This window comes from Lepus europaeus, chromosome 19 (genome assembly GCF_033115175.1).
Source record: "Lepus europaeus isolate LE1 chromosome 19, mLepTim1.pri, whole genome shotgun sequence".
In the NCBI taxonomy this organism is placed as follows: Eukaryota; Metazoa; Chordata; class Mammalia; order Lagomorpha; family Leporidae; genus Lepus; species Lepus europaeus.
In genome coordinates this window covers 68,435,361-68,456,219 of record NC_084845.1, presented here as the reverse complement: position 1 = coordinate 68,456,219, position 20,859 = coordinate 68,435,361, and the positions used below count along the sequence as shown (strand labels likewise).

At 51.9% G+C, this 20,859-nt stretch overlaps 1 protein-coding gene across 1 annotated transcript in view; it reads right to left on the bottom strand.

Annotated features, from left to right (window-relative positions):
* CDH13 (cadherin 13) overlaps positions 1-20,859 on the bottom strand; it is a 983,749-nt gene that overhangs the window by 118,244 nt on the left and 844,646 nt on the right. Inside the window, exon 8 of the mRNA XM_062176103.1 lies at positions 8,108-8,248. Coding sequence (XP_062032087.1) covers positions 8,108-8,248 — 141 coding nt within the window. The remainder of the gene's footprint in view (positions 1-8,107; positions 8,249-20,859) is intronic.

Here is a 20,859-nt window from a genome sequence, read left to right as displayed (position 1 = left end):
CAAAGAGGCGGAAGGAGCTAAGGAAATTTACAATAGAGAAAAACCAAAACAGCAGAAAGCTGCTTCTTCAACAAGAGCAATAAAACTGATAGACTAATTAACCCAAAAGAGAAGAGCAAGTGGACAAATTCCTACAAAGACATAACTGATCAAACTGAAAGAGAAATAAAAGGTCTGAACTGTTTTACATCTATCTAGAAATTAAATCTTCGGAGTAGGCAAGAAACAGGACACAGGCAGCATGCCTTATCAAGTAAGAGATGAAAGAACTGGACTTCATTAAAACCGAGAGTCTCTTGTCATTAGGAGAGTGCAGAGGCAAGCCAGAGAGGAGGAAGATGTTGGCCACACGGGACTGGCTCAGGGGACTCACGTGGGGAATACGTAGAGGACCACACAGCGGAAAGGGAGAGATGGAGAGCAAACGACGGTGGGGCCTGAGCAGGCACTAAACCCAATGTGGAGACCCGGGCGGCGGCAGCGGCTAGGATGTTGATCGGACGCCCGCAGCCCACCTGGAGGGCCTGGGTTTGAGTCCCAGCTCTGCTCCTGCTTACAGCCTTCAGCAGAGACGGCTGGGGTTGTTGGGTCCTTGCTACCCACGTGGGTGCCCAGGAAGGAGTCCCCAGCCCATGAGTTTGGCTTGGCCCAGTCCCAGATGTGCCCATTTGGAGAGTGAACCAGTGGATGGGCAATCTCTCACTCTCTCTCTTGCTCTCTCTCTCTCCCCCTGCCTCTCCCTTTCAAGTAAACAAAATAAACAAAGATGAAAATAAAAGTGGAATCCCAAAGGGCAGTAGATGAATGAAAGATGATCACTATCATTAGCTCTCAGGAAAATACAAATGAAAATCGCAGTGAAAAACCACTCCACATACCTTAAAAAGGCTAAAAATAATAACAGTCAAAAAATCTGACAGTAACAAATCTCAGGAGTGATTTCTAGGAATCAAAATTCTCGCTGGCCGTTCCTGTTCTCGCTGGCCGTTCCTGTGTGAACTGGAACGACCACTCTGGAGAAGCTATCCACAAAGGATGACCCCAGAGTCTCACTTGTAGGCACATCCATTCACAGGTGCACCAGAAGACCCATTTTACAACGATTACTCCACTCTTATCCACACTAGCCCCCAATCGGAAACAGCTCAAAGGCTCCATGTGAGAGAATAAACGAGAAATCTGAAGGGAGGATGTATTCCTGTGGCAATGTCACACAGGTTATGGCTACAGGCCACAGCGTGGCTGGACCTCAGTGCTGGCTGGCACGGGCACACCGTGCAAGTGCACTCACGGGAACGTAAGTACTAGGGGACCTCGGCCACCGTGACAGTGCTCGCAGGGCTGTCTCAGGGCACTAGGAGAGGCTCCAGGAAGCCCTCGTCTGCTGTCCACACTGCATTCCTGGATCTGGGTGCTGTGCTGACTTGTTGAGAATTAGCCCAGAATTCGAGTTTGTTTCTGTAAGGAAATGATACATTTATTACAATGACAAAGAGTTGAGAGCACCAAGATGTCCATCCGCAGACGACTGGACAGACAGAACAGGCTAGACCCGCAGATGGAGCCATCACAGGCACGAAGGGGAAGGAAACGCTGAAGCCTGCGATGACGCCGATTAACCCTGAAAACACACCCAGCGAGAGGAGACAGCCACGAAGGACCACATGGTGTGTGATTCCAGCTAAATGACATACCCCAAATAAACAAATCCAGAGACAAGTAAGTCCTGGCCAGGGTCGGGGAGGCAGGGGAATGGGCAGAGTTTCTTTGTGGGGTGATGCAAATGTTCTGAAATGAGAGAGCGGCGAGGGTTACATAACTGTGCATGTGCCAAAAACCCACAGACCAAAAAAAAAAAAAACCCACAGACCGCACATTTCAAAAGGGTGAACTTTATAGTATGTAAGTTATATCTCAATAAAACTGTTACTAAAAAAAATTAATGTTGTATGAAGCACAAGTGATAAAGTTAAGGAGTGAAATAGATACTAACTCGACATCATTCTGAATAATTCATTAAGACCAAAAGATAAATTTCTGGGTTAAGGAATGAAACAGCTCCTTGATTGATAAACCTAACCAAGAGGAGTGGATCATAATGAACGAACAGGAAAAAGATTTAGAGTCTTGCCAATCTGACCTGCCAAACTGACATCCATAAAGATAACAAAAAACTCAGAATATGCCACAAAGCAGGCACCTGGTGACAGCCTGGTTAATGAGTGCCATTGGCTTAAGATGGGTCATTGCGCAAGGACTCAGTTATGGGATAGAAACTGGACAGAGAGTCGCTCAGACTTGACAACAGTTCTCAACATTGATATGGAGTTTCCAATAACGAAATGTATCGCGGAGGCAAAGATTTTAAATGTTTCTAACCCAATAACAATTTACACAAATTCCTATCAGTGCTGCTGGAGGAGCGACTGGACACTGTGCTGGCCTATTTCCAGAGAAGAGTCCATCACATGATTGTCATACAACGAAGAAGCGGCCACACAGTTTGCAGCCAGACGTGGGAGAGGAGAAGGGTCACACAATCCCAGAGGCAGTCATTTAACAGAATAGTCCTGTTAAAAAGTCAGCATCCCAAAGGAAAGTAAGGTTCTCGGGCACTGTGTGTTCTCGAAGGCCCCACACTGCCACTTGGACATGGGAGGCTGGCCCCCTGGGGATGGCTGCCTGTGGCCCTGCCCGCCCGCTTCTGTCTCCCGTCAGCTGCCTGTGGCCCTTTCCGTGTGCCGAAGCATTTGCCTAGAGCTCACTGCCAAGCTGGAAGCCAGCGCCTTTCACACTTACGTCATTCTTAGAACAGTTATTGTAATCTTAGACATCAAACACCAGAAAGAAATTCTAAATTATTCTAGTGGCCATTCCAAGATCCAGCGTGGAAATGAAATTGATTGAATAAATTGTTCAATGTCTTTTTTTTTTAAATTATGACCATTTTTAAACTCCTTTTTAAAAAAAAAAAAGATTTATTTTTTATTTGAAAGGCAGAGTTACGGGGAGGGGGAGAGAAAGAAAGAATCTTACACCTACTGGTTCACTCCCCAAATGGCTGCAATGGCCAGCCCTGGGCCAGGACAAAGCCAGGATCCAGGAACCAGGAGCTTCATCTGGGTCTCCTATGTGGGTGCAGGGGCCCATATGGGATGCCAGTACTGCAGACGGTGACTCTACCCACTACACCACAGCATCAGCCCCTCAAATTCCTTTTAAAGTAAATGGGGACCTTCTTAATGCCCGTGCCAGGAGATTTATGTGACAACGTTAACCAGTCAGTATTTGCTGCCAGCAATTATGTTCTAGGCACACGTGAGAAGTCTTTCCTAAATAAATAAATAAAATAAATAACTGGGGAAAGGACAGACAAGTCTCCTCACCGCACCTGAGAGCGGGGCTCCCACTTCTATTTCTAACTCTGGCTTTGGAGACCACCCCCGCAGTTCCTAAGACTTCACAACACCTTACGTAGGAGCTTCGGAATTAACACGTGATGGAGTTGCTAGACGCACAGCAAAGTTTCCACACGACTGCCACGCCAAATCTGCATGAAAGTCAACGAGTAAAAATCGATCTCACGTATCAGTAGCAATTGCAAACACAGTCTAGGCTCAGCATACCCAGCGACACCGTTCTCAACTCCAAACTCCCTCCAGGAGGCGTTTGGCAAATACTGAATGACGAGCTGCATACCGGGACACGACAGAGAATCTCAGAAACACAGCAACGTGACCCCAGCTTTCCAACAGGTTTACAGGCAGAGTAAATGAACCCAAGGGGAATCGACAAAGGGATTTACTTTGCTCTACGAATTTGCTGTAAAAAATAACCTTCAAGATATTCCTTTCCCGCAACAACTCTGTTGTCAAGGGTTGCAACAAGCCAACTGAAGACGGAATTATTTCTCATTCTCCTCGACACATATGGGAGGTGAAGGAGATGCAAATTGATGGCGCTTGGGCTTCTAAGGGAGCTCTCTAAATGATATTTACTTTGCTGGTCCTCCTGCACCTTTCTCATTCTCCGCTTCTTCTTGTCTCTTATTGGACATGATGGCTGGCACTTCAGTGACCCTATTGTACCACGAGGCAGCCCTGAGGAAGCCAGAGTAGAAAGGTCAGAGGAGTGTGGGAAATTGATGACGTCATGGCATCACCAAACCAGCCTAGGACCATCTACCTGCTATCTACCTTCCAATCAATCAATCAATCAACCAACCAATCAAATCAGAGTAACACAGAGAAAGGGAGAGACACACGGATGAGATCACCCATCTATTGGTTCACCCCCGAGATAGCCTCAGTGGCCAGAGCTGGGCCAGGGAGAAGCCAGAAGCCAGGAACCTCATCTGGGTCTCTCCCATGTGTTGCAGGGGCCTCTTTTTGCTGCTTTTCCCAGCCCATTAGCAGGGAGCTGGATCAGCAGAGCATCCAGGACATGAACTGATGTCCACAGGCTACGCCGGCATTGCAGGCGGAGGCTTTACCCACTGTGCCACAAAACTGGTCCCCAACCTGCAGACTTCCATGTGGGAGAAACCATGCCTCTGTTTTGTTTCACACAGTGCTACTTCCAGTCTCTGTCATTTGTGACCAAAAACAACTTCCTGTTCCAGCAGAAAAAAAAGATGCATTTCTGTGGAGATGGGACATCATGTCAAACAGGATCCCTGAAAACGCCTGTCTTCTCCCGGCAGACACACACTCCTATGAGCTTCCGTAGAAACGCCCTGAGAGACGCGAACGTTTCCGTAAGACGACATCTCTGGCGGGTTTCTGCACATCCCCGGCACTTCCTTGCTGGAACGACCAAACCTTCCCCATCTCTAAACACTGCCTCAACTTCGACATCACGAGCTGTGTGCTTCTCCGCGGTTCCAGCTCCTGCCGGAGACCCTGCAGCTGGCCCAGGCCTCGCCGGGAGCTCTTCTCTCCCCAGAGGCTTCCCTTGGTGTGATCTGCTCTGGTTCCCAGCCTGACCTTACCGATCTGCCCTCTGTCTTCCACAATTCCTCTTCCTTTAGACCTCCGGAGTCTTCCCCGAGCATTCTGAGGTGCTGGGCAGACTCACTGCTCACCCACCATGTAGGAGGAGAGGGCAGCCTTCCCGTACGGAGGGCAGACGACCCTTTGCATAAGAAGTCATTTGACCTTCGACGTTCTAGAAGGTCACATCATCTTACCAACATCTTCCCCACCACCACTTTCTTCACCACTGCCTTCGTCCCTCCAGCCTCATCAGCAGGGTCCTGCCGACCTCGCTCCTTTTTTCCCTTTTTATTTTTAATTTATTTTTTAAGGAATACAAATTTTGTAAGCACAGCTTTAGGGAGATATTTATTTTTCCCACCCACTCTCCCACCCCTCCTCCTCCTCTCTTTCCCCTTCCCAGTCCCATTCTCCATTAAGTTCATTTTCCATTAACTTTGTACACAGAAGACCAACTGTATACTAAGTAAAGATTTCAACAATTTGTACACACATGCACACACACACAAATGTTTGAGAACTGGTTTTACAGTTAACTCTCAGTACAACTCATTGAGGACAGAGGTCTTGCATGGGTAGTAAGTGCACAGTGACTCCTGTTGTTAATTTAACAGTTAACACTCTTATGTATTATGTCAGTGACCACCCAAGGCTCTTGACATGAGCTGCCTGGGCTATGGAAGCCTTTGAATCCACAATCTCCATCAGTATTTGGACGAGGCCATGAGCAAAGCAGAAGTTCTCTCCTCCCTGTAAAGTACTGCCAACCTCTCTACATCCCAGCACCATCCTTATCACCTCCACCTTTTGTCCCCAGCACGCTGGAGAGCACCAAGTGACAGCACTCGTGGAGAGCTTTTCAGATTCGCTCACTCAGCAATCACGAGGACCTAACGAGGAGCTTCTGGGAGCAGCCCACTGGCGGGTGAAGAAGCTGCGACCCACGGCAGTGAACCGCTTACTCTACACGGCTGGTCTGTGGGGTTTTGATCCAGTGTGGCTCCAGGACCCATTCTCCCCTTCCTACAATATCATGTCTGATAATTCTGTATCTGCAGTGGATGAGGCACTTCCCGAGACGCTGACGTGCGAATTTAATGTATCTGATGGTGGTCAGGCCTCCCTGGGGATGGCTAATGTTTGACAGCCGTCTGACGTCCTGGCTACCTCCCTGCCTGTCTCCCTTTCTTACTTGCCTCTCTGTGAGTTCAGACATCAGCTCTGACCTCCGGGAGTCCCAAACTCATTTATCTGAACACGAGCTTTGTGCTTTTGCCAAAACCTACAGGGGACTGCTCTTTCATTCTGATCATCACTGTCACTTACTTAAGGTCTGTGTTACAGTCATCCTGGAGTTCCATGATATCAACAACAACGAGCAAGTGTGTGGTGGACAGTGTTGGGTGTGACTAAACGTGGATTTCTTCTGTTCCTGAGTGACAGGGTAAACACAGGGTGCACTGAAGTAACCAATCTCCCACAGCCGGTGACACGGCTAAGTCCTAATTTGGGTCGGGGTCATCCTACTGTTGTTTTCATTGCTGTGACTTTTGTGAATATCACCTCGTGCCTTGGATTCTAATTTTGAAATAGGTTCTGCGGTCAACAGGTATCCTCCAGTGACTGTCCCAGGGAGCACTGGCCCAGTATGACGTGGAGGCGGCCCAAGGGGTAAGGGAGTGGAGACCCTGCAGGCCACACACCTCCCTCTTAAAGGAACACACGACCCCTCAACGTGATTGACAAGTGCTGTGATGCAAGACATCTTTTACCCTCTTCAACCCAGCGATCCTCCCCTCCCCTCTATTTGACCATGGGATTTTTGTATCTGCCACCCTCGCTCTCCCCTGGCCCATGCGGTAACTTGTGGGACTAATCTCTTGGAACACCGGTCTGAGGAACAGGGAGAAAACGAGCCACGTGGACCAGCGGTTCTGGGAAGTCATGGAACGCAGCTGCCTGGAGCTGCCGTGCGATGTGCTGTTTTGAGGTTCAAATTTCAAGTGCCCACAACGCCGCTGGGAGAGAGGGAGAGCTCTACCTCCTGCTAGAGCCATGGAAGGCCACAGGTGGAGAGACTGTGTGGCCTCCCCTGTCCCAGGCCCCTGGGGTAGCCCAGGGATTCCCCAGAGAGGGGCGGGCTGGTCCACACATGGGCCTTTTCTCCCCACGCCTTGGAGGGGGCAAGTATCAGTGGCAGATGAGGGAACTCGGCATGTCTATTATGAACAATTTCACTTCCTGTTTCTGTAACTGTCCGTCTACCCATGACCTTGTAGCTCTCCTCTAGATTGTCTGAGCTTCACGACAACATGAATGGAACCAAGCTCGCACAGCCCGAGGAGGCTCAGACCTAAGGTGGAGAGCATCGTGGCGGGCGGATGTGGTCAGGTTTGCCAAGCACCAGAGGCCACCACACTTGCTGTCTATGCTCTTCACCTGGTCAGCAAGAGGGGCGCCAAAACCCTGCCCACTCAAGACGCCATGACCTGAGCCCATTTGAACGAGATGCGAGGGGAAAGTGGCTTCCTAGCGTGGGTACACATGGGACTCTGTGCGCCAAGCCCTTTCCTAAATGCTGCTCTGTCGGCTCCGTGGTGATCCACGGCCCCAGGCGCAGGAGCTGAGGGTGAGTAATGGCTTTCCTAGACCAGCTAACTCGCTTGTTATTTATAAGCTCCGGGGCCACCTTGTTACTGCCAAGGAAATTTGCTTTACCTCCTTGCTGCTGCTCCTCTGGCCTCTCCATCTGCGCTTGCCAACAACACAGTTATTGTTATGCTAAAACCACACCGGGCACTTGCATAAGTCAGAGCCAAACAACACCAACACCGATAAAACTAGGAAGACGGCCCTTTGGCACTGAAAGTTATTTTCTTATGGCCTTGCCCAAGATTCAGTGCCTTTGTTCTCACAGCATTCTGGAGTTTCAGCTCCACGCACGCACCCAATAAAAACAGGAGGAAGAATGCCAGCGAACAACACTGTTTGCTCGCGCAAAGGAGGGTGTGGATTCCACCAACAGGGAGACAGCAGTGGCCACGGTCCACGGAATTGGTCGTGGCCAGTGCCCACGGCTGTGGCCGCTGTCGTGGTACCTGGCAGGGGTTTACCTCTTTCTTGGTGAACTTCGGGGAGTGATCATTCTTGTCATCGATCACGATCGTGGCTGTGGCGGTGCCCGTCAGCCCCACATCCAGTCCAGCCATGTCCTGAGCCTCGATGATCAACTCGTACTTGGGGTTCTCCAGGGTCTACAAAGCGAAAACACAGCAGAGAAAGTGGCATTCAGATTCGGCTACTGCTTTGGAAAGGTGACGAGGATGTTGGGTGCTCCACGGATTCTTCATCAGTGCCAACTTTTTACTGATTATGTAGAAATGCACGTTCACCATCTCTCCAGTACAAGACAGTCGATGTTCAGACTGGGGTTGGCTGTGGGATGTAATCTACCCCCTGCTCTTGTTTAAGGGGGCATGGGGCATGTTCCAGAATGTTCCACCTTGTGCACACCTACAGATGCCATTTCACAGCGGCCTCCTGAAGCTGATCCGAAAACGAGGCTGACCTTGACGGTGAGATTAGCACAAAGGTGGCAGCCTGTGAACGCGACTCCCTGAGCAGTCTGACGGGCCAGGACTGGATCAATGGGCTCCATGAAAACCATAAAAATTCATCTTTCCAAGAAGCAACGTCACATGCAATTCTGTTCCCTTTCACAGGTGCAAAAACAAAAACAAAAACAAAAACAAAAAAATCCAACCGAGGTTGAGAGTCACTTAGAAAGAACTTTCATATCCCGTTAGGCCCCTGGTCCCACGGATGTTAACTATGGAAGACATGTTTTAAAAAGTGTTTTAAATTTACCTGAGAGGGAGGGCGGGAGCAAGATTGAGGGAGGGGGAGAGTGGCCAGTGGAGAGAAGGCCCCCATCCACTGGTTTACTCCTTGGATGCCTGCAATAGCCAGGAGGTGGCCAGGCCTAAGTCTGGAGCTGAGAATTCAATTCAGGTCCCCCAGGTGGGCAGCAGGGACCCAGTCACCAGAGCCACCGTCGCTGCCTCCCAGGATGTGCCTCGGCACAAAGCTCAAGTCAGCAGCCAGAGCCAGGCATCGAGCCCAGCTATTCTCATACAGGATGTGTGTGTCCTAAGAGCTAGGCTAAACACCCACCCTGCAAATACATTTTAATCCACGCATGATCTGATAAATGTAACGCAAGCAACATCGCGCTATTGTCTTTCTCTGTATACAAGTATTTTGCTTGAGTATTTGTCATTTGGCTACCACGTTTAAACATTCAGAACAACCAGCCACCATTTTAGGCCGAAGATGGAAAAGAGGGTAGCGGGTGGCAAATGAAAACCCTGCACACAGTTGCCATTGGCAGTGGCTTTGCTGGTCTTGGTCAGCCGCATCCTGTCATTCTTTGGGGGAGGCAGCTGCTCACGCTTCCGTGGGGAATCCACGCCTCACTCACTCGCTGCTCCTGTGCTCGGGGTCCGATCTCCTTTCCTCACTTTCTGCCTGGGGAACTTCTGGGATGAGCCCGGGTGAGGAGAAGCCAACGAGTGCCTCTCCCTTCCAACCACTCCCGTGGTGTCTCGTCCAGGCCCAGGCCCCGACCCTGGGTTTGGGAGCTGGGGGAAGGAGGCACTCAGCTGGGGGACCCAGACAAGCCACGTGTGGCCACAGCAGGGGTGGGAGGGGAAGCCCCTCTGGGAACAAAGCCACCTGCATGTGGGAGGGAACGACACCATTCTCAGTGACTGCGTTGCAGCCCCTCCATCATGCCATACCAGAAGCCGGCCCTGTGCAAGGACTTCACAGCTAATTAAGGCTTTAACTTTTCTTATTTGCTTAAACCAGTTTGAATTGGTTTCTTAATCACTCACACAGAGAGTCCGAGTTGAACTACCTTCAATTAAAAAAAAAAAAAGGTGTTTACCATCGCATAAGCAGCCCTAGCAGCAGGGCAGCTTCAAAAACCTCGGGTTCGCGGATCAGTAATTAAGACACACCACAGAGAGCAGAGAACCGAAAAGCAACAGGGGGCTGTAACTTCCTTCCAAAGCCACGAGTTTGCATGGACATTTCAATAGCTCAATGCTAGCTTCCCCCAAACTTTTACATAGTTTTCAAGGGTGGTGAGCTGTTTGATTCCGGGGGTTACTTTCTTGGTTCTCTCTCTAGGAGCTGCACACTCAGAGGGAATACTCGTTCTGTGGGACAGAGGGCAGGAGGTGGGTGTGCCCTGCACAGCTCTCCATGGGGTGCTCTGGACACGGGGGTGGGGGGGGGGTGGGGGTGGGGGGAGGAGCTCTCTAACTGCTGAGCACCACACCCAGCCCTGCGTCTTCCTGGCTCAGGGCACCTCTCTGTGTGGGGGCTGGAGACGTCCTCCGCTCTGAAGGCAAAGCTGCAGAACGTGAGCCTCGCAGAGCGGCTTCCTTCTCGTCCTCGCTGACGACCGGGATTGGATCCGCCAGCTGCCGTAAACTCCGCAGCCGGGGCACAGGAAACCAACGAACGGATCTTCAAGCCTTCCTGGGGGTCCATCCTAACTCCAAGCTTGAACATCTCCAGTCTAATTTCCTACATGTCATCGCAACTTTCGCTGTAAAACACTGTACAGATCTTTGAAAGCACACACAGATGCAGGAATTATATGGACTTTTCCCCAGCATGGATGAGATCATTGTAAACGTAGCAGCATTTTTTTCTCCATCTGATACCATTTACCACGATTCCTGGACATTATTTTAAGGGTTGCCTAAAAAGTAATCATATGTGTATTTTATAATTTAATTAATTATCTTGTGTTCTTGGGTCTTTAGGTTATTTGAAATTAAAAAAAAAAAAAAACACTGACAATTTTAAATAACACCACAATGAACATCTTCATTCAGGGAGCCGTATATAAGGGGGCTTCAAAAGGTTTGCAGAAAACTGGAATTAAAATATAATGTGGGGGTGGGCATGCAGGGTCAGAGTGCCCGATGCGGGTCCAGGCTGTTGATGTGAACCCTAGGAGGCAGCATGTGATGGCCCACGGACTTAGATCCTCGCCACCAAGGTGGGCAGCACCAGCCGGAAGCTGAAGTCAGGAGCCAGAGCCAGGTATCGAACCCAACTATTCTCATACTGGATGTGGGAGTTTTAAGCACTAGGCTAAATATCTGTCTGTTGCGGGCATTTGGGGAGGGAACCCCAGATGGAGCTCCTGGCTCCTAGCTTCTGCCTGGGCATTTGGGGAAGGAACCAGTTGAAGGAAGATCTCTTGACCTGTCCTGTCTCTCTGCCTTTCAAGTAGAATGAAAATAAATAAAATTTCAGAGAGAGAGAGAGAGAGAGAGAGAGAGAGAGCATATGCATGGTCCAGGGACGGTTTGCAGCCCCCGTCTACATTCTGACATACATTCAGTTTTTGCTTTGCAATGCCAGATGCCAAGGTGTAGAATTTTGGACTGGACAGGGTGAATGCTTCAGTATTTCTTCCTGAGGGGACGTCACCGAGCCTCAGAGCAAGCACAGCTTGGCCGTGAGGAACGGCTCGGGACCTTGCGGCTGCGACAAACCGGGGGCTCGTGGGGTTCCCCCAGGGCTGCCCAGGGAGGAGACGCCGTCCTCCCAGCATTTGCTCCTCTCCAGCCTGCAATGGCGTCTGTGGCAGGATGGGCTCGGGCAGCTGCAGGCACTGGCCACAGCAGCACCTGCCGCTGCTTGGTCTGCCCGCCCCCCCATCCCCTCCTCCCCGAGCGCCTATGCTGTAAGTCCGTGGTGGGGGCGGGGCACAGAGCCCGCCTCACTCGCGGCACAGGTGTGGTTCAGGTTGGGCTGACTCCATCCTTGGCCTGGGGATGCTGGGACCCAGCCAGGCAGGGCTTCCCGTTCCCAGGGCTCAGGGCTGAGAGCACAGCCCAGGGGCGGCCGCCTCCCTCGCTGAATGACCGACATCCAGTTCTGGGACTCTTCTTTCAGAAGGCTTAGGGGACATTGGGCTTGGGTGCTCTGTCGCTAGCAACAGGGCAGTTTTGACGACTATGCAGCCAGGACCACGGTCCCAACAGGTTCTCCACCGTGGCCTTCCTGTCATTTCCATGACCACCTTAAACATCCTCCAAAACCTGTTTTTTTTTTTTTTTGCCCAGAGAAAGTTACTACAATTTTTTTTCGGTCATTAGTTTATGCCTCTACTGATTCTCCGGTTAATAAACATCCACATGCTACGTGAGGGGAAAGTGGGTCCCTCTCTTCAAGGAGTCCAGAGTCCTGTGTGGAAGACAGTCTTCTCTTCGTGCACCTGTAGCAAAACCCGGCCACAGGCAAGCAGAGGCACACGCCCCTGCGCCAGCACACGGGAAAGGCACACTGGCGTAGCTGTCCTGCGGCTCAACAAATTTTACCAATAATTCTTAAAATGAACCAGTCAATTCTCATATCCTGGAGCAAATAAAACTTTACAGTGATAATGGGAAACAGATTGATTAGCCAGGGAGAGGATCAATTCAAGTATGAAGCAGATAAATTGCAACGATTACGATGAAGTGTTCCAAAAGTCTCAATTTTCTGGCAAACTTGAGGCTGAGGTTAAAAAACGTTTTTAGTACTAAATTAACATCCAGTGATTTTTAAGAAAATAAAAATGATGGTAATTTTTACGTGCAAAGTGGGGGCTCTCTAATCTCAGCCCCCTCCCTCCCCTGGAAGGAAACACTGAGAGGAGTTTCGTGTGCCTCTCTCTCTTTTCCAACAAAGACCCACAGAGATGCATTTCATACCCACACACTCAGTGTACACGTGCATGCCTGGGTATTTACTGATGCCACTCACAGAGCTGTACAGCGCACCTTCCCTTCTCACTTTTAGCTCGGTGTTCATAGACCTGCCTGTCTGTCTTCACAGAGGGGTGACAGATCCGCCATGATTTATCCTATCCAGCTCTGCTGGAAGGTTATTCGAGTTGCTTCCACATTTTCATTAAGCAAATATTCTTTTCACTTTATTTGAAAGGGAGAGAGAGGAGAGGGGAGAGAGGAGAGGGGAGAGAGGGGAGAGAGGGGAGAGAGGGGAGAGAGGGAGGAGAGGGGAGAGAGGGAGGAGAGGGGAGAGAGGGAGGAGAGGGGAGAGAGGGAGGAGAGAGAGAGAGAGAGAGAGAGAGAGAGAGAGAGAGAGAGAGAGAGAATATCTCCTATCTACTGGTTCATATGCCAAATGCCAGTAACAAGTGAGGTTGGGTCAGGTCAAAGTCAGGATCCAGGAATTAAATCTGGGTACCCATGTGGCTGGCAGGGACTCACCTACTTGGGCCGTCACCTGCTGCCTCCCGGGGTGAGCATTAACAGGAAGCAGAACCAAGGACTGGAACTCAGGAACTCTGGCATGGGGTGTAGGCATCCCAAGAGGTGTCTTAACCACTGAGCCATAATGCTTGATCCTCCAAAGGCTTTTTTAAAAAGGTGCATTTATTTATTTGAAAGGCAGAGTTAGAGAGAGAGGGAGAGAGAAACCTTGCATCTGCTGGTTCACTCCCCAGATGGCTGCAAAGGCCAGGGCTGCGCCAGGCTGAAGCCAGGACCGCGCCAGGCTGAAGCCAGGACCTAGGAGCTTCTTCTAGGTTTCCTACATGGGTGCAGGGGCCCAAACACTTTCCCAGGCCATTAGCAGGAAGCTGGACCAGAAGTGGAGCAGCCGGGACTTGAACCAGTGCCCAGATGGGATGCTGGTGTCACAGGGGTGCACAGACTTTATGCACTAGGCCACAGCGCCAGCCCCTCCAAAGGCTTTTTTTGAAGTACTCTCCTACATATTCAATTCTGTATCATCCGCTGGTCACTTGGCCACTCCCTTCTCTGGAAAAGATCCCCTCTAGTCTGGGGACCCAGCCAGGAAGATGCAAATTCAGCCACTACAGGTGGGAGCTACGCTAGCCCCTGGCTTTAGCCCTTTCTCTCATCCTGTTAGACATGCTGGGGGTTCTTTTGGGCACCGAAGGCAGCCGGAGTCAGCCTCATGAGGAGGACGGTCTGTGCTCACCAAGTCCGGCTTCCTTGGACTCCAGAGGCCCACAGCTGGCCCCTCCCTCTGCAATAGGACGAGCTTGTGTGGCCAGCACCAGCCAGTGGAGATGGGCAGAAGAGACCTACTTGGTGTGGCTCTGACACCTCCCACGTAACTCTGCGTATGTTCTATCCCTGCCTCCACCCCAGTAAAGGGAGCCTGGGTCTCTGAATGACTGTGTGGAGTGGAGCGCTTCGCAGACCTGCTGTGGACTGTGCAGTGTGCGCGCTGCTCTTGGGGTTTAAGGGCCGTGTATCTCCATACTCAGCCCACCTTGGTGAAGATGAAGGCTACGTTTCCCATTCTGTTTTAAATGCCTGTTTACTAACTCCCTAAGCGCACGACAGGGGTTTCAAGGCCACGTGCCTTTGGCCCCGACGCCTAGGCAGGACTTGGCACACAATGGGGGAGATTTGCTCTCATTACCGATAATGATGATGTATCACTGCTTCCCTGAGCTAAATTCTGTCTCAAAGGTCTAAGCATATCAGCGGCGTTTCCAAAGCGAAGTCATTTGTTCTCAGGGAATGGCTTGTGCTTTGGGGAACTCTCGCTCAAGGAGATAGGATTTTGTTTTGACCAAGCAATGCACTGTGTCAAAACGGGGAAAATTAGATTGGCTCCTCTGATTTTATTTGATGCTATCTGATCTGTGAGACACATCTAAGAGCCGAGCTGGTCTCCTGGCTGGAGTCCTGAGCTCCCGCGTGGCTACTGCGTTTGCCATCCCCTCCTGGGTGCCGAGCGGCCACCAACTGACAGTCGTCCTAGCAACAAAAGGAAGATGGTGCCTCTGCAGGAACCAGCCGCCAGTGACTTTCTGCAGACGCGGGCCCGGTTCACTGCTCACACTGATGTGAAAATTAAACACTTCGTCTTGAAGAGAGAATCAAGCCGTGTCATTGAACACGACACACAATCCATCACGGAGCCTGGATGTTTTACAGTGATGACGGCGTCCATGCAAGCATATGGTTAACGGAACATTTATCACTAATAACAAGCATGAGGGTGGCTGTGGGGGGAAGTGAACGAATCCAGGCGACTTGGATCGGGGTCCTGCCATGTACCTGCCCGGGACCCGCCTTCCCCTGCCTGGCCTGGAGTGGCTGCCCTTCCAGCTGGTCCAGTGCACCTTCTGCCCCTGTACCTCACTTCCTCTTAGCTGGCAATGCCTCAGCTCCCCGTCCTCCTGCAGGCTAACACCCGCCCACTCATTAAAGGCCATTACTCACTGTCCCGGGGCTCCACCAAGGCAGGGAGCCAAGCGCCCTACACCGTGGCTGACACTCAGGAAAGGACCATCAGTGCATGACCAGTTGCTATGACTCTGGCTCCATCACTTAGTGGCTGGGTGGTCCTGGTCGAGTGACAGAAATTTTCCTGGCCTCAGTTTTCTCATCTGTACAATGGGGAGACCAGTCACAGAGCTGGGCCTCAGTGTCAGCCAGGTGTCGGATCCAAGACCTGCCTGCAGATACAGAAATCCACAGGTGTCTGGGACCTTCAGGGAAACGCATCAGTACCCACACAGAACCTGTACACGGCCGCCTGTGGGCTTTAAATCACCTTGGAGTTACTGACGGTCCCTCAAACAGTGTAAGTGACCGGTAAACAGCTGTCCCACTGAACTGTTTAGGGAACATGTCTGCGCTTGGCCAGAGCTGGGGGAGTAGGCGTGGAGGCTGCTGCACAGGGGGTAGTGAGGAATGGGGGATACTAAAGTGCTAGGCACAGAGCTTGTAGGTGCTCAGTGGTCAGCCACTGAGGAGGATCTCGGTGAAGTCTCCTGAAGATGGACTAAGTCACAGAGGGGTCTCTGGAAAGAGTCAGAAGGAACCGAATGCTGCCGTCAGCCGCTGAGGGCCCTGGATGTGGACTTTTCCCTGTGAAATCTGAGAAGGAGCTGGCATTGTGGCACAGGGGTTAAGTTGCCACCTGCAGCATCCCATATGGGCACCGGTTCAATCTTCGGCTACTCCACTGCCCACCCAACTTCCTGCTCCTGGGAAAGCAGCGGAAGACGGCCCAAGTGCTTGGGGGACTGGGTGAAGCTCGTGACTCCCGGCTTTGGCTTGGCCCAGCCCTGGCTGCTGTGGCCATCTGGGGAGTGAACCAGTGGATCAAAGACTCCCACTTCCCCCACCCTGTGTGTGTAACTCTGTCTTTCAAGTAAGCTAAAGGAATCTTCTGAGAAGACTGCTGATTCCAGACCAACGCACAGTCAGCCATTCTGCTTGAGCCCATGGGCAGAGAACAGCCAAGCAGACCCCTGGACTCAGACACGTGAGATCATCAGTGGTGACTGCTAAAAGCCACTAAGGTCTGGGGCAGTGTCTTCCACAGAAATGGATAATGAGTACAGTCTGTCTGTCTGTCTCTCTCTCTCACACACACACACACCTGGTACTTAACACAGTCTGTAACATTGTCTGTGTTATCTTGTCTATTGTCTATTGGTTACCTTGACCATGGCAATATGAGCCCCGTGAGGTCAGGGGCTTTGTCTGGTTTAGTTTTCTCTCTCAGCTACTCACTCACTGCCTGCAACACTGTAGCTATGCCACGCTCAGCAATCACACACACGTTTTTACACAACAAGGAATGGCACGGGGTGGTGTAGCCGTGAATGTTGAATAACTTCTGACCTGCAGTGTTTGCGAAGTCTGCTGTGTTAAAGACGTCTACCGTGGCCGATTTCAAGCCACAGGACACTCCTCTCAGAGTGTGTAGAGAGAAACACAGTCAGCTATCCTGAGTGGATGAGAACCAGCTCCAGCGCATAAATCCTGCTGTGGGAGTCAAGGCAAGCTGGAGTCAAGAAGGCATTTTGCCAGCAAAGCCCTGTGTTGTCTAACATTCAAGGAGTTGGCTAATGAGGAGCATCAACAGGAGACAGAGCAGAGACACCAGGTAATTCACTCATTTGCTCCCTGGCTTTGCACAGATAGGCAGGGCCTTGGGAGACTCCTGCAAGTGCACAGCTCACACAGGGACCGCCCTCCTCCCTGGGTTAGGTGCACCTGCCACCTGGCCTGTAAGTATTGCCACAGGCTGCTGAACACATTATCTGGAGCAGAAGGAGCTGCTGTCTGTCTTGCCTTTGATTTATCCACTCTGGCCACCTAACGCTGGGTGGAGGAACTGTAAATTCAGAAGGCACTGGAACTGGTTCCTCGTAAAATGTGCTTCCTCCCGCTGCCGTGGGGGAGCCCCAGCCCGCCGTCTCTCTGCGTGATGGGTGAGCCTGGGTTCACGTGCATTTGTCTGCAGGCCTCTTTTCTCCTTGCCTCTCTGTGCTAATGGGGACATTCATGTCCTCGGCTGTCACCTGCTTGTTCCTGGCGGGCACGGGGTAGGCGGGACAGCAGAGCTCATTCACCTGGATTTACTGGCTGCTAGAAAGCTGGCCGGGCGGGGAAGCAGCAGGGAAATAAACACTGGCTCTCAGACAGACGCGGCTGGAGGGACCCCAGTGACGGATAGGGGACCGAGGGACACCAAAACGAATGACACATTCCCAGGCCAAGTGGACGTGTTTGGGTGTTATGGATGAGTTACAATAAATAAGATGCCGGCGGCGGTGGGAGCAGGCCCGGGAACACCATCTCCTTCAGCCCCGCGGCGGCCAGTCTCTGACATTCAGTGCGGTTCCACGAGAACATTTATTTAGCGTCCAGTAGGTTCAAGCGTCTCTACCAGCGCATGATGAATGGTGCAGGCCCCGCGTTCTGTGCATTTCTAGTCTGGTAAAATGAACAGAGAGCGAGCACTCAAGGTGAGAAGGGGCGGGTGTTGTCAGACGGTACCAGTTAGGTCCACGTGAAGGGGACCAGAGTGTGGGGTGTTCTAGAAGGCTCCGTGGAGCCAACTTAATTCACCAAGCGTGCACTGAGCATACTCACTGTGCATTAGGCCTTGTGCTGGATGGTGAGGGGGGAGCCACAGGGATCAGGTGTAATGGGAGGGACCCAAGATCAGACACGTGGGAGCAGCTCCAGGTGTGCGCACAGTAGGTCCAGAACGTGAACCCTGCAGCAGCGAGGGCTCTGCTGGCCTTGGAGTGACTTTGGGTCCATGGAAGGCTGGAGCTGAGCTACTGGGGTGGGGGAGAGGACTGAGGAGGAGGAGCCGGGGAGGTGGCGGGCAGAGCAGGGCCTGTGGTGTGGCTGCAGTGCAGGCGACACAGGCTACCTGGTTCTGCGAAGTCCCTCCGTGAGCATCAAGTCCAGCCCCACTTTCGAGGAATCCACAGAGAGGACAAACAGTGAATCCTAAGAGCATATGGTCGCCTGGGGCAGAGCTGAGGAAGCATCACAGTTTCTTGGGTTTATCTATTCGGCCTAAAGTTGAACCAAAATTAAAATGGACTTAAAGTGCACCTTCTCTCAGACTTTTGTATTTTTTCATCTGCCTGTGTCCTCTGAGCTTTTTCCTTGACCTGTCACAGCAGCGCTGCGCCTGGCTCCGAGGAGGTGCCTCCGAGCTCCATCTCTCCAGCCTGCACTCATGTTTCCTGCGTGGGCTGTGTCAAAACCCCCGCTGGGCACATCAAGGCACAGATGTCAGCCCAGCACCAGCACTTAACACTCAGCAGGCCCAGGGAGGGGCCGAGGACTCGGTTCGTAGCAAGTTTCTGGGAGTTGCTGCTGCCAGCCTGGGAGCACACTTTTTTTTTTTTTGACAGGCATAGTGGACAGAGAGAGAGACAGAGAGAAAGGTCTTCCTTTGCCATTGGTTCACCCTCCAATGGCCGCCGTGGACAGTGCGCTGCAGCCGGCACACCGCGCCGATCCGAAGGCAGGAGCCAGGTGCTTCTCCTGGTCTCCCATGCGGGTGCAGGGCCCAAGCACCTGGGCCATCCTCCACTGCCCTCCCGGGCCACAGCAGAGAGCTGGCCTGGAAGAGGGGCAACCGGGACAGAATCCGGCACCCCGACCGGGACTAGAACCCGGTGTGCTGGCGCCACAAGGCGGAGGATTAGCCTGTTGAGCCATGGCACCGGCCTGGGAGCACGCTTTGATTGGCACTGCTGTGAACGCACTGGTGACCGCAGGCCAGGATGCACCTGACGCCCTTGAACTTGAAACATGTTTATGCTGCAATTCAAATAAAACGTGGAGAGTCTCCCTGGTGGTGAAACCCCCTTCGCTTTCGCTTTTCTAGAAAAGAAGCCGAAGCGCTCTCTACTGGTCTGTCCCTGCTTCCGCTCCTCTTTTTGAAGTCTCCATTTGTCACACTGTACCCCTACATATGTACAATTATTGTTAATACAATATTTACAAATTTTTTTTAAATAAAATAAAAACGAAGCCTCCCTTTGGGTGAGCGATGGCTTGAGTGCTGGGGCAGGGTCCTTGGTGTGGCAGTGGTGAGGTGGGGGCAGCTCTGAGAAGGTGACCCTAGCGGGAGAGACCACTGCCCACCAGACTGCTGCCCTTGGAAGGCTGTGGTATCCTCCCTGTGGAACCCCTGAGCGAGTACTCACACAAGCACCATGCTGGAAAGAGCAAGCCTGGTCCCTCCCTGCCTCTGCTCCCAGTCTCGCCACACGACCTCTTCTCTCACACACGCTCCACCTGCCCCAGGCCCTCGCCGCAGCTGAGCTGACGCTGCTGCCCCCATACCATCAGAACAGGGAACCCCATAAATGAACCCCTTTTTCCTACATGGCTACTGGGCACTGGGGGTTATGGGTATGACCACAAGAAGACAGGCTGGTACGGATTTCTACCCCAGCTTTCATGGGGCAGCAGGAGAACCTTGCCCTGACACCCTGCCTTCTTCCCAGAGGCGTCGACCCAGCCTGGCGCCTGGGAGCTGCCCTCAGCGAGCCCTGTCTGTGCCTGGAGCCACTGGTCGTGCCCATCTGTCCTCTCTGGGGTCTGCTGTCTTTGCTCCATCAGCCCTGGCTACCACGTGACATGGGGCCCCCATCTTTTCTCACCCGGCACCAGCTTCCTTCTAAACCCCTCTACTTCAAAGCCAAGCAGTGCAAGCCGTCTAAACCTCCCTCCAACCCCAGGAGCATCTGAACGCCCTCCAGGGCTCCGGGGCAAGGTCCAAGTGACAGACTGTGCAAGGGGTCCCTCATAGCTCTCCTCCTGCCACCCCCTCACACCACACCCCTCAGGGTTCACACCCACCCCAGCTTCTTCACCTCTCTGCACCTTGCTCATGCTACCCCTCCCCCCCCGCCTCCCTACACAGTTCTTCCTCCCCTAGGAAACGTTGCCTCATCCTCACACAGCCTGCTGAGTCGTTGCTTGCATCGCAAAACTTGAGGTACCTTCCCAGAGTTCCCTTCTTCCTGTCTAGGTCCCACGGGAAGGTTTTCTTCTTGGTGACGACATGTGAGTCCCCGTGGCGATGCTGGGAGACTCAGTGTCAGGTCTGTGTCACACACAGCGTGCAGTGGAGGTGAGCTCTGGATGCCTTTGAACTTCTGTCTCTAGGAGCTTCTGCAGCTTCCATGGTAGGCAGAACGACGGTCCCCAGTGATACCCCTGCCCTAACTCCTGAATCCAATACCTTAGATGGTGAAAGGGACTTTATTAAGCTCTTGACATGGGCAGACTACCCAAGATGAGTTGAATGGACCTAATATAATCATAAGAGTTTATAAGAGGGAAGTGCAAGTATGTATGTGTGTGAGTGTGTATGTGTGTGTGTGTGTGAGAGAGAGAGAGAGACAGAGAGAGAGAGACAGAGAGAGACAGAGAGAGAGAAAGTGGTTGATTGACTGTTTTGATTTGCACATGCTACACTGCTGGCCTTAAGGTAGAAGACATGGTGTGGGTGCTGT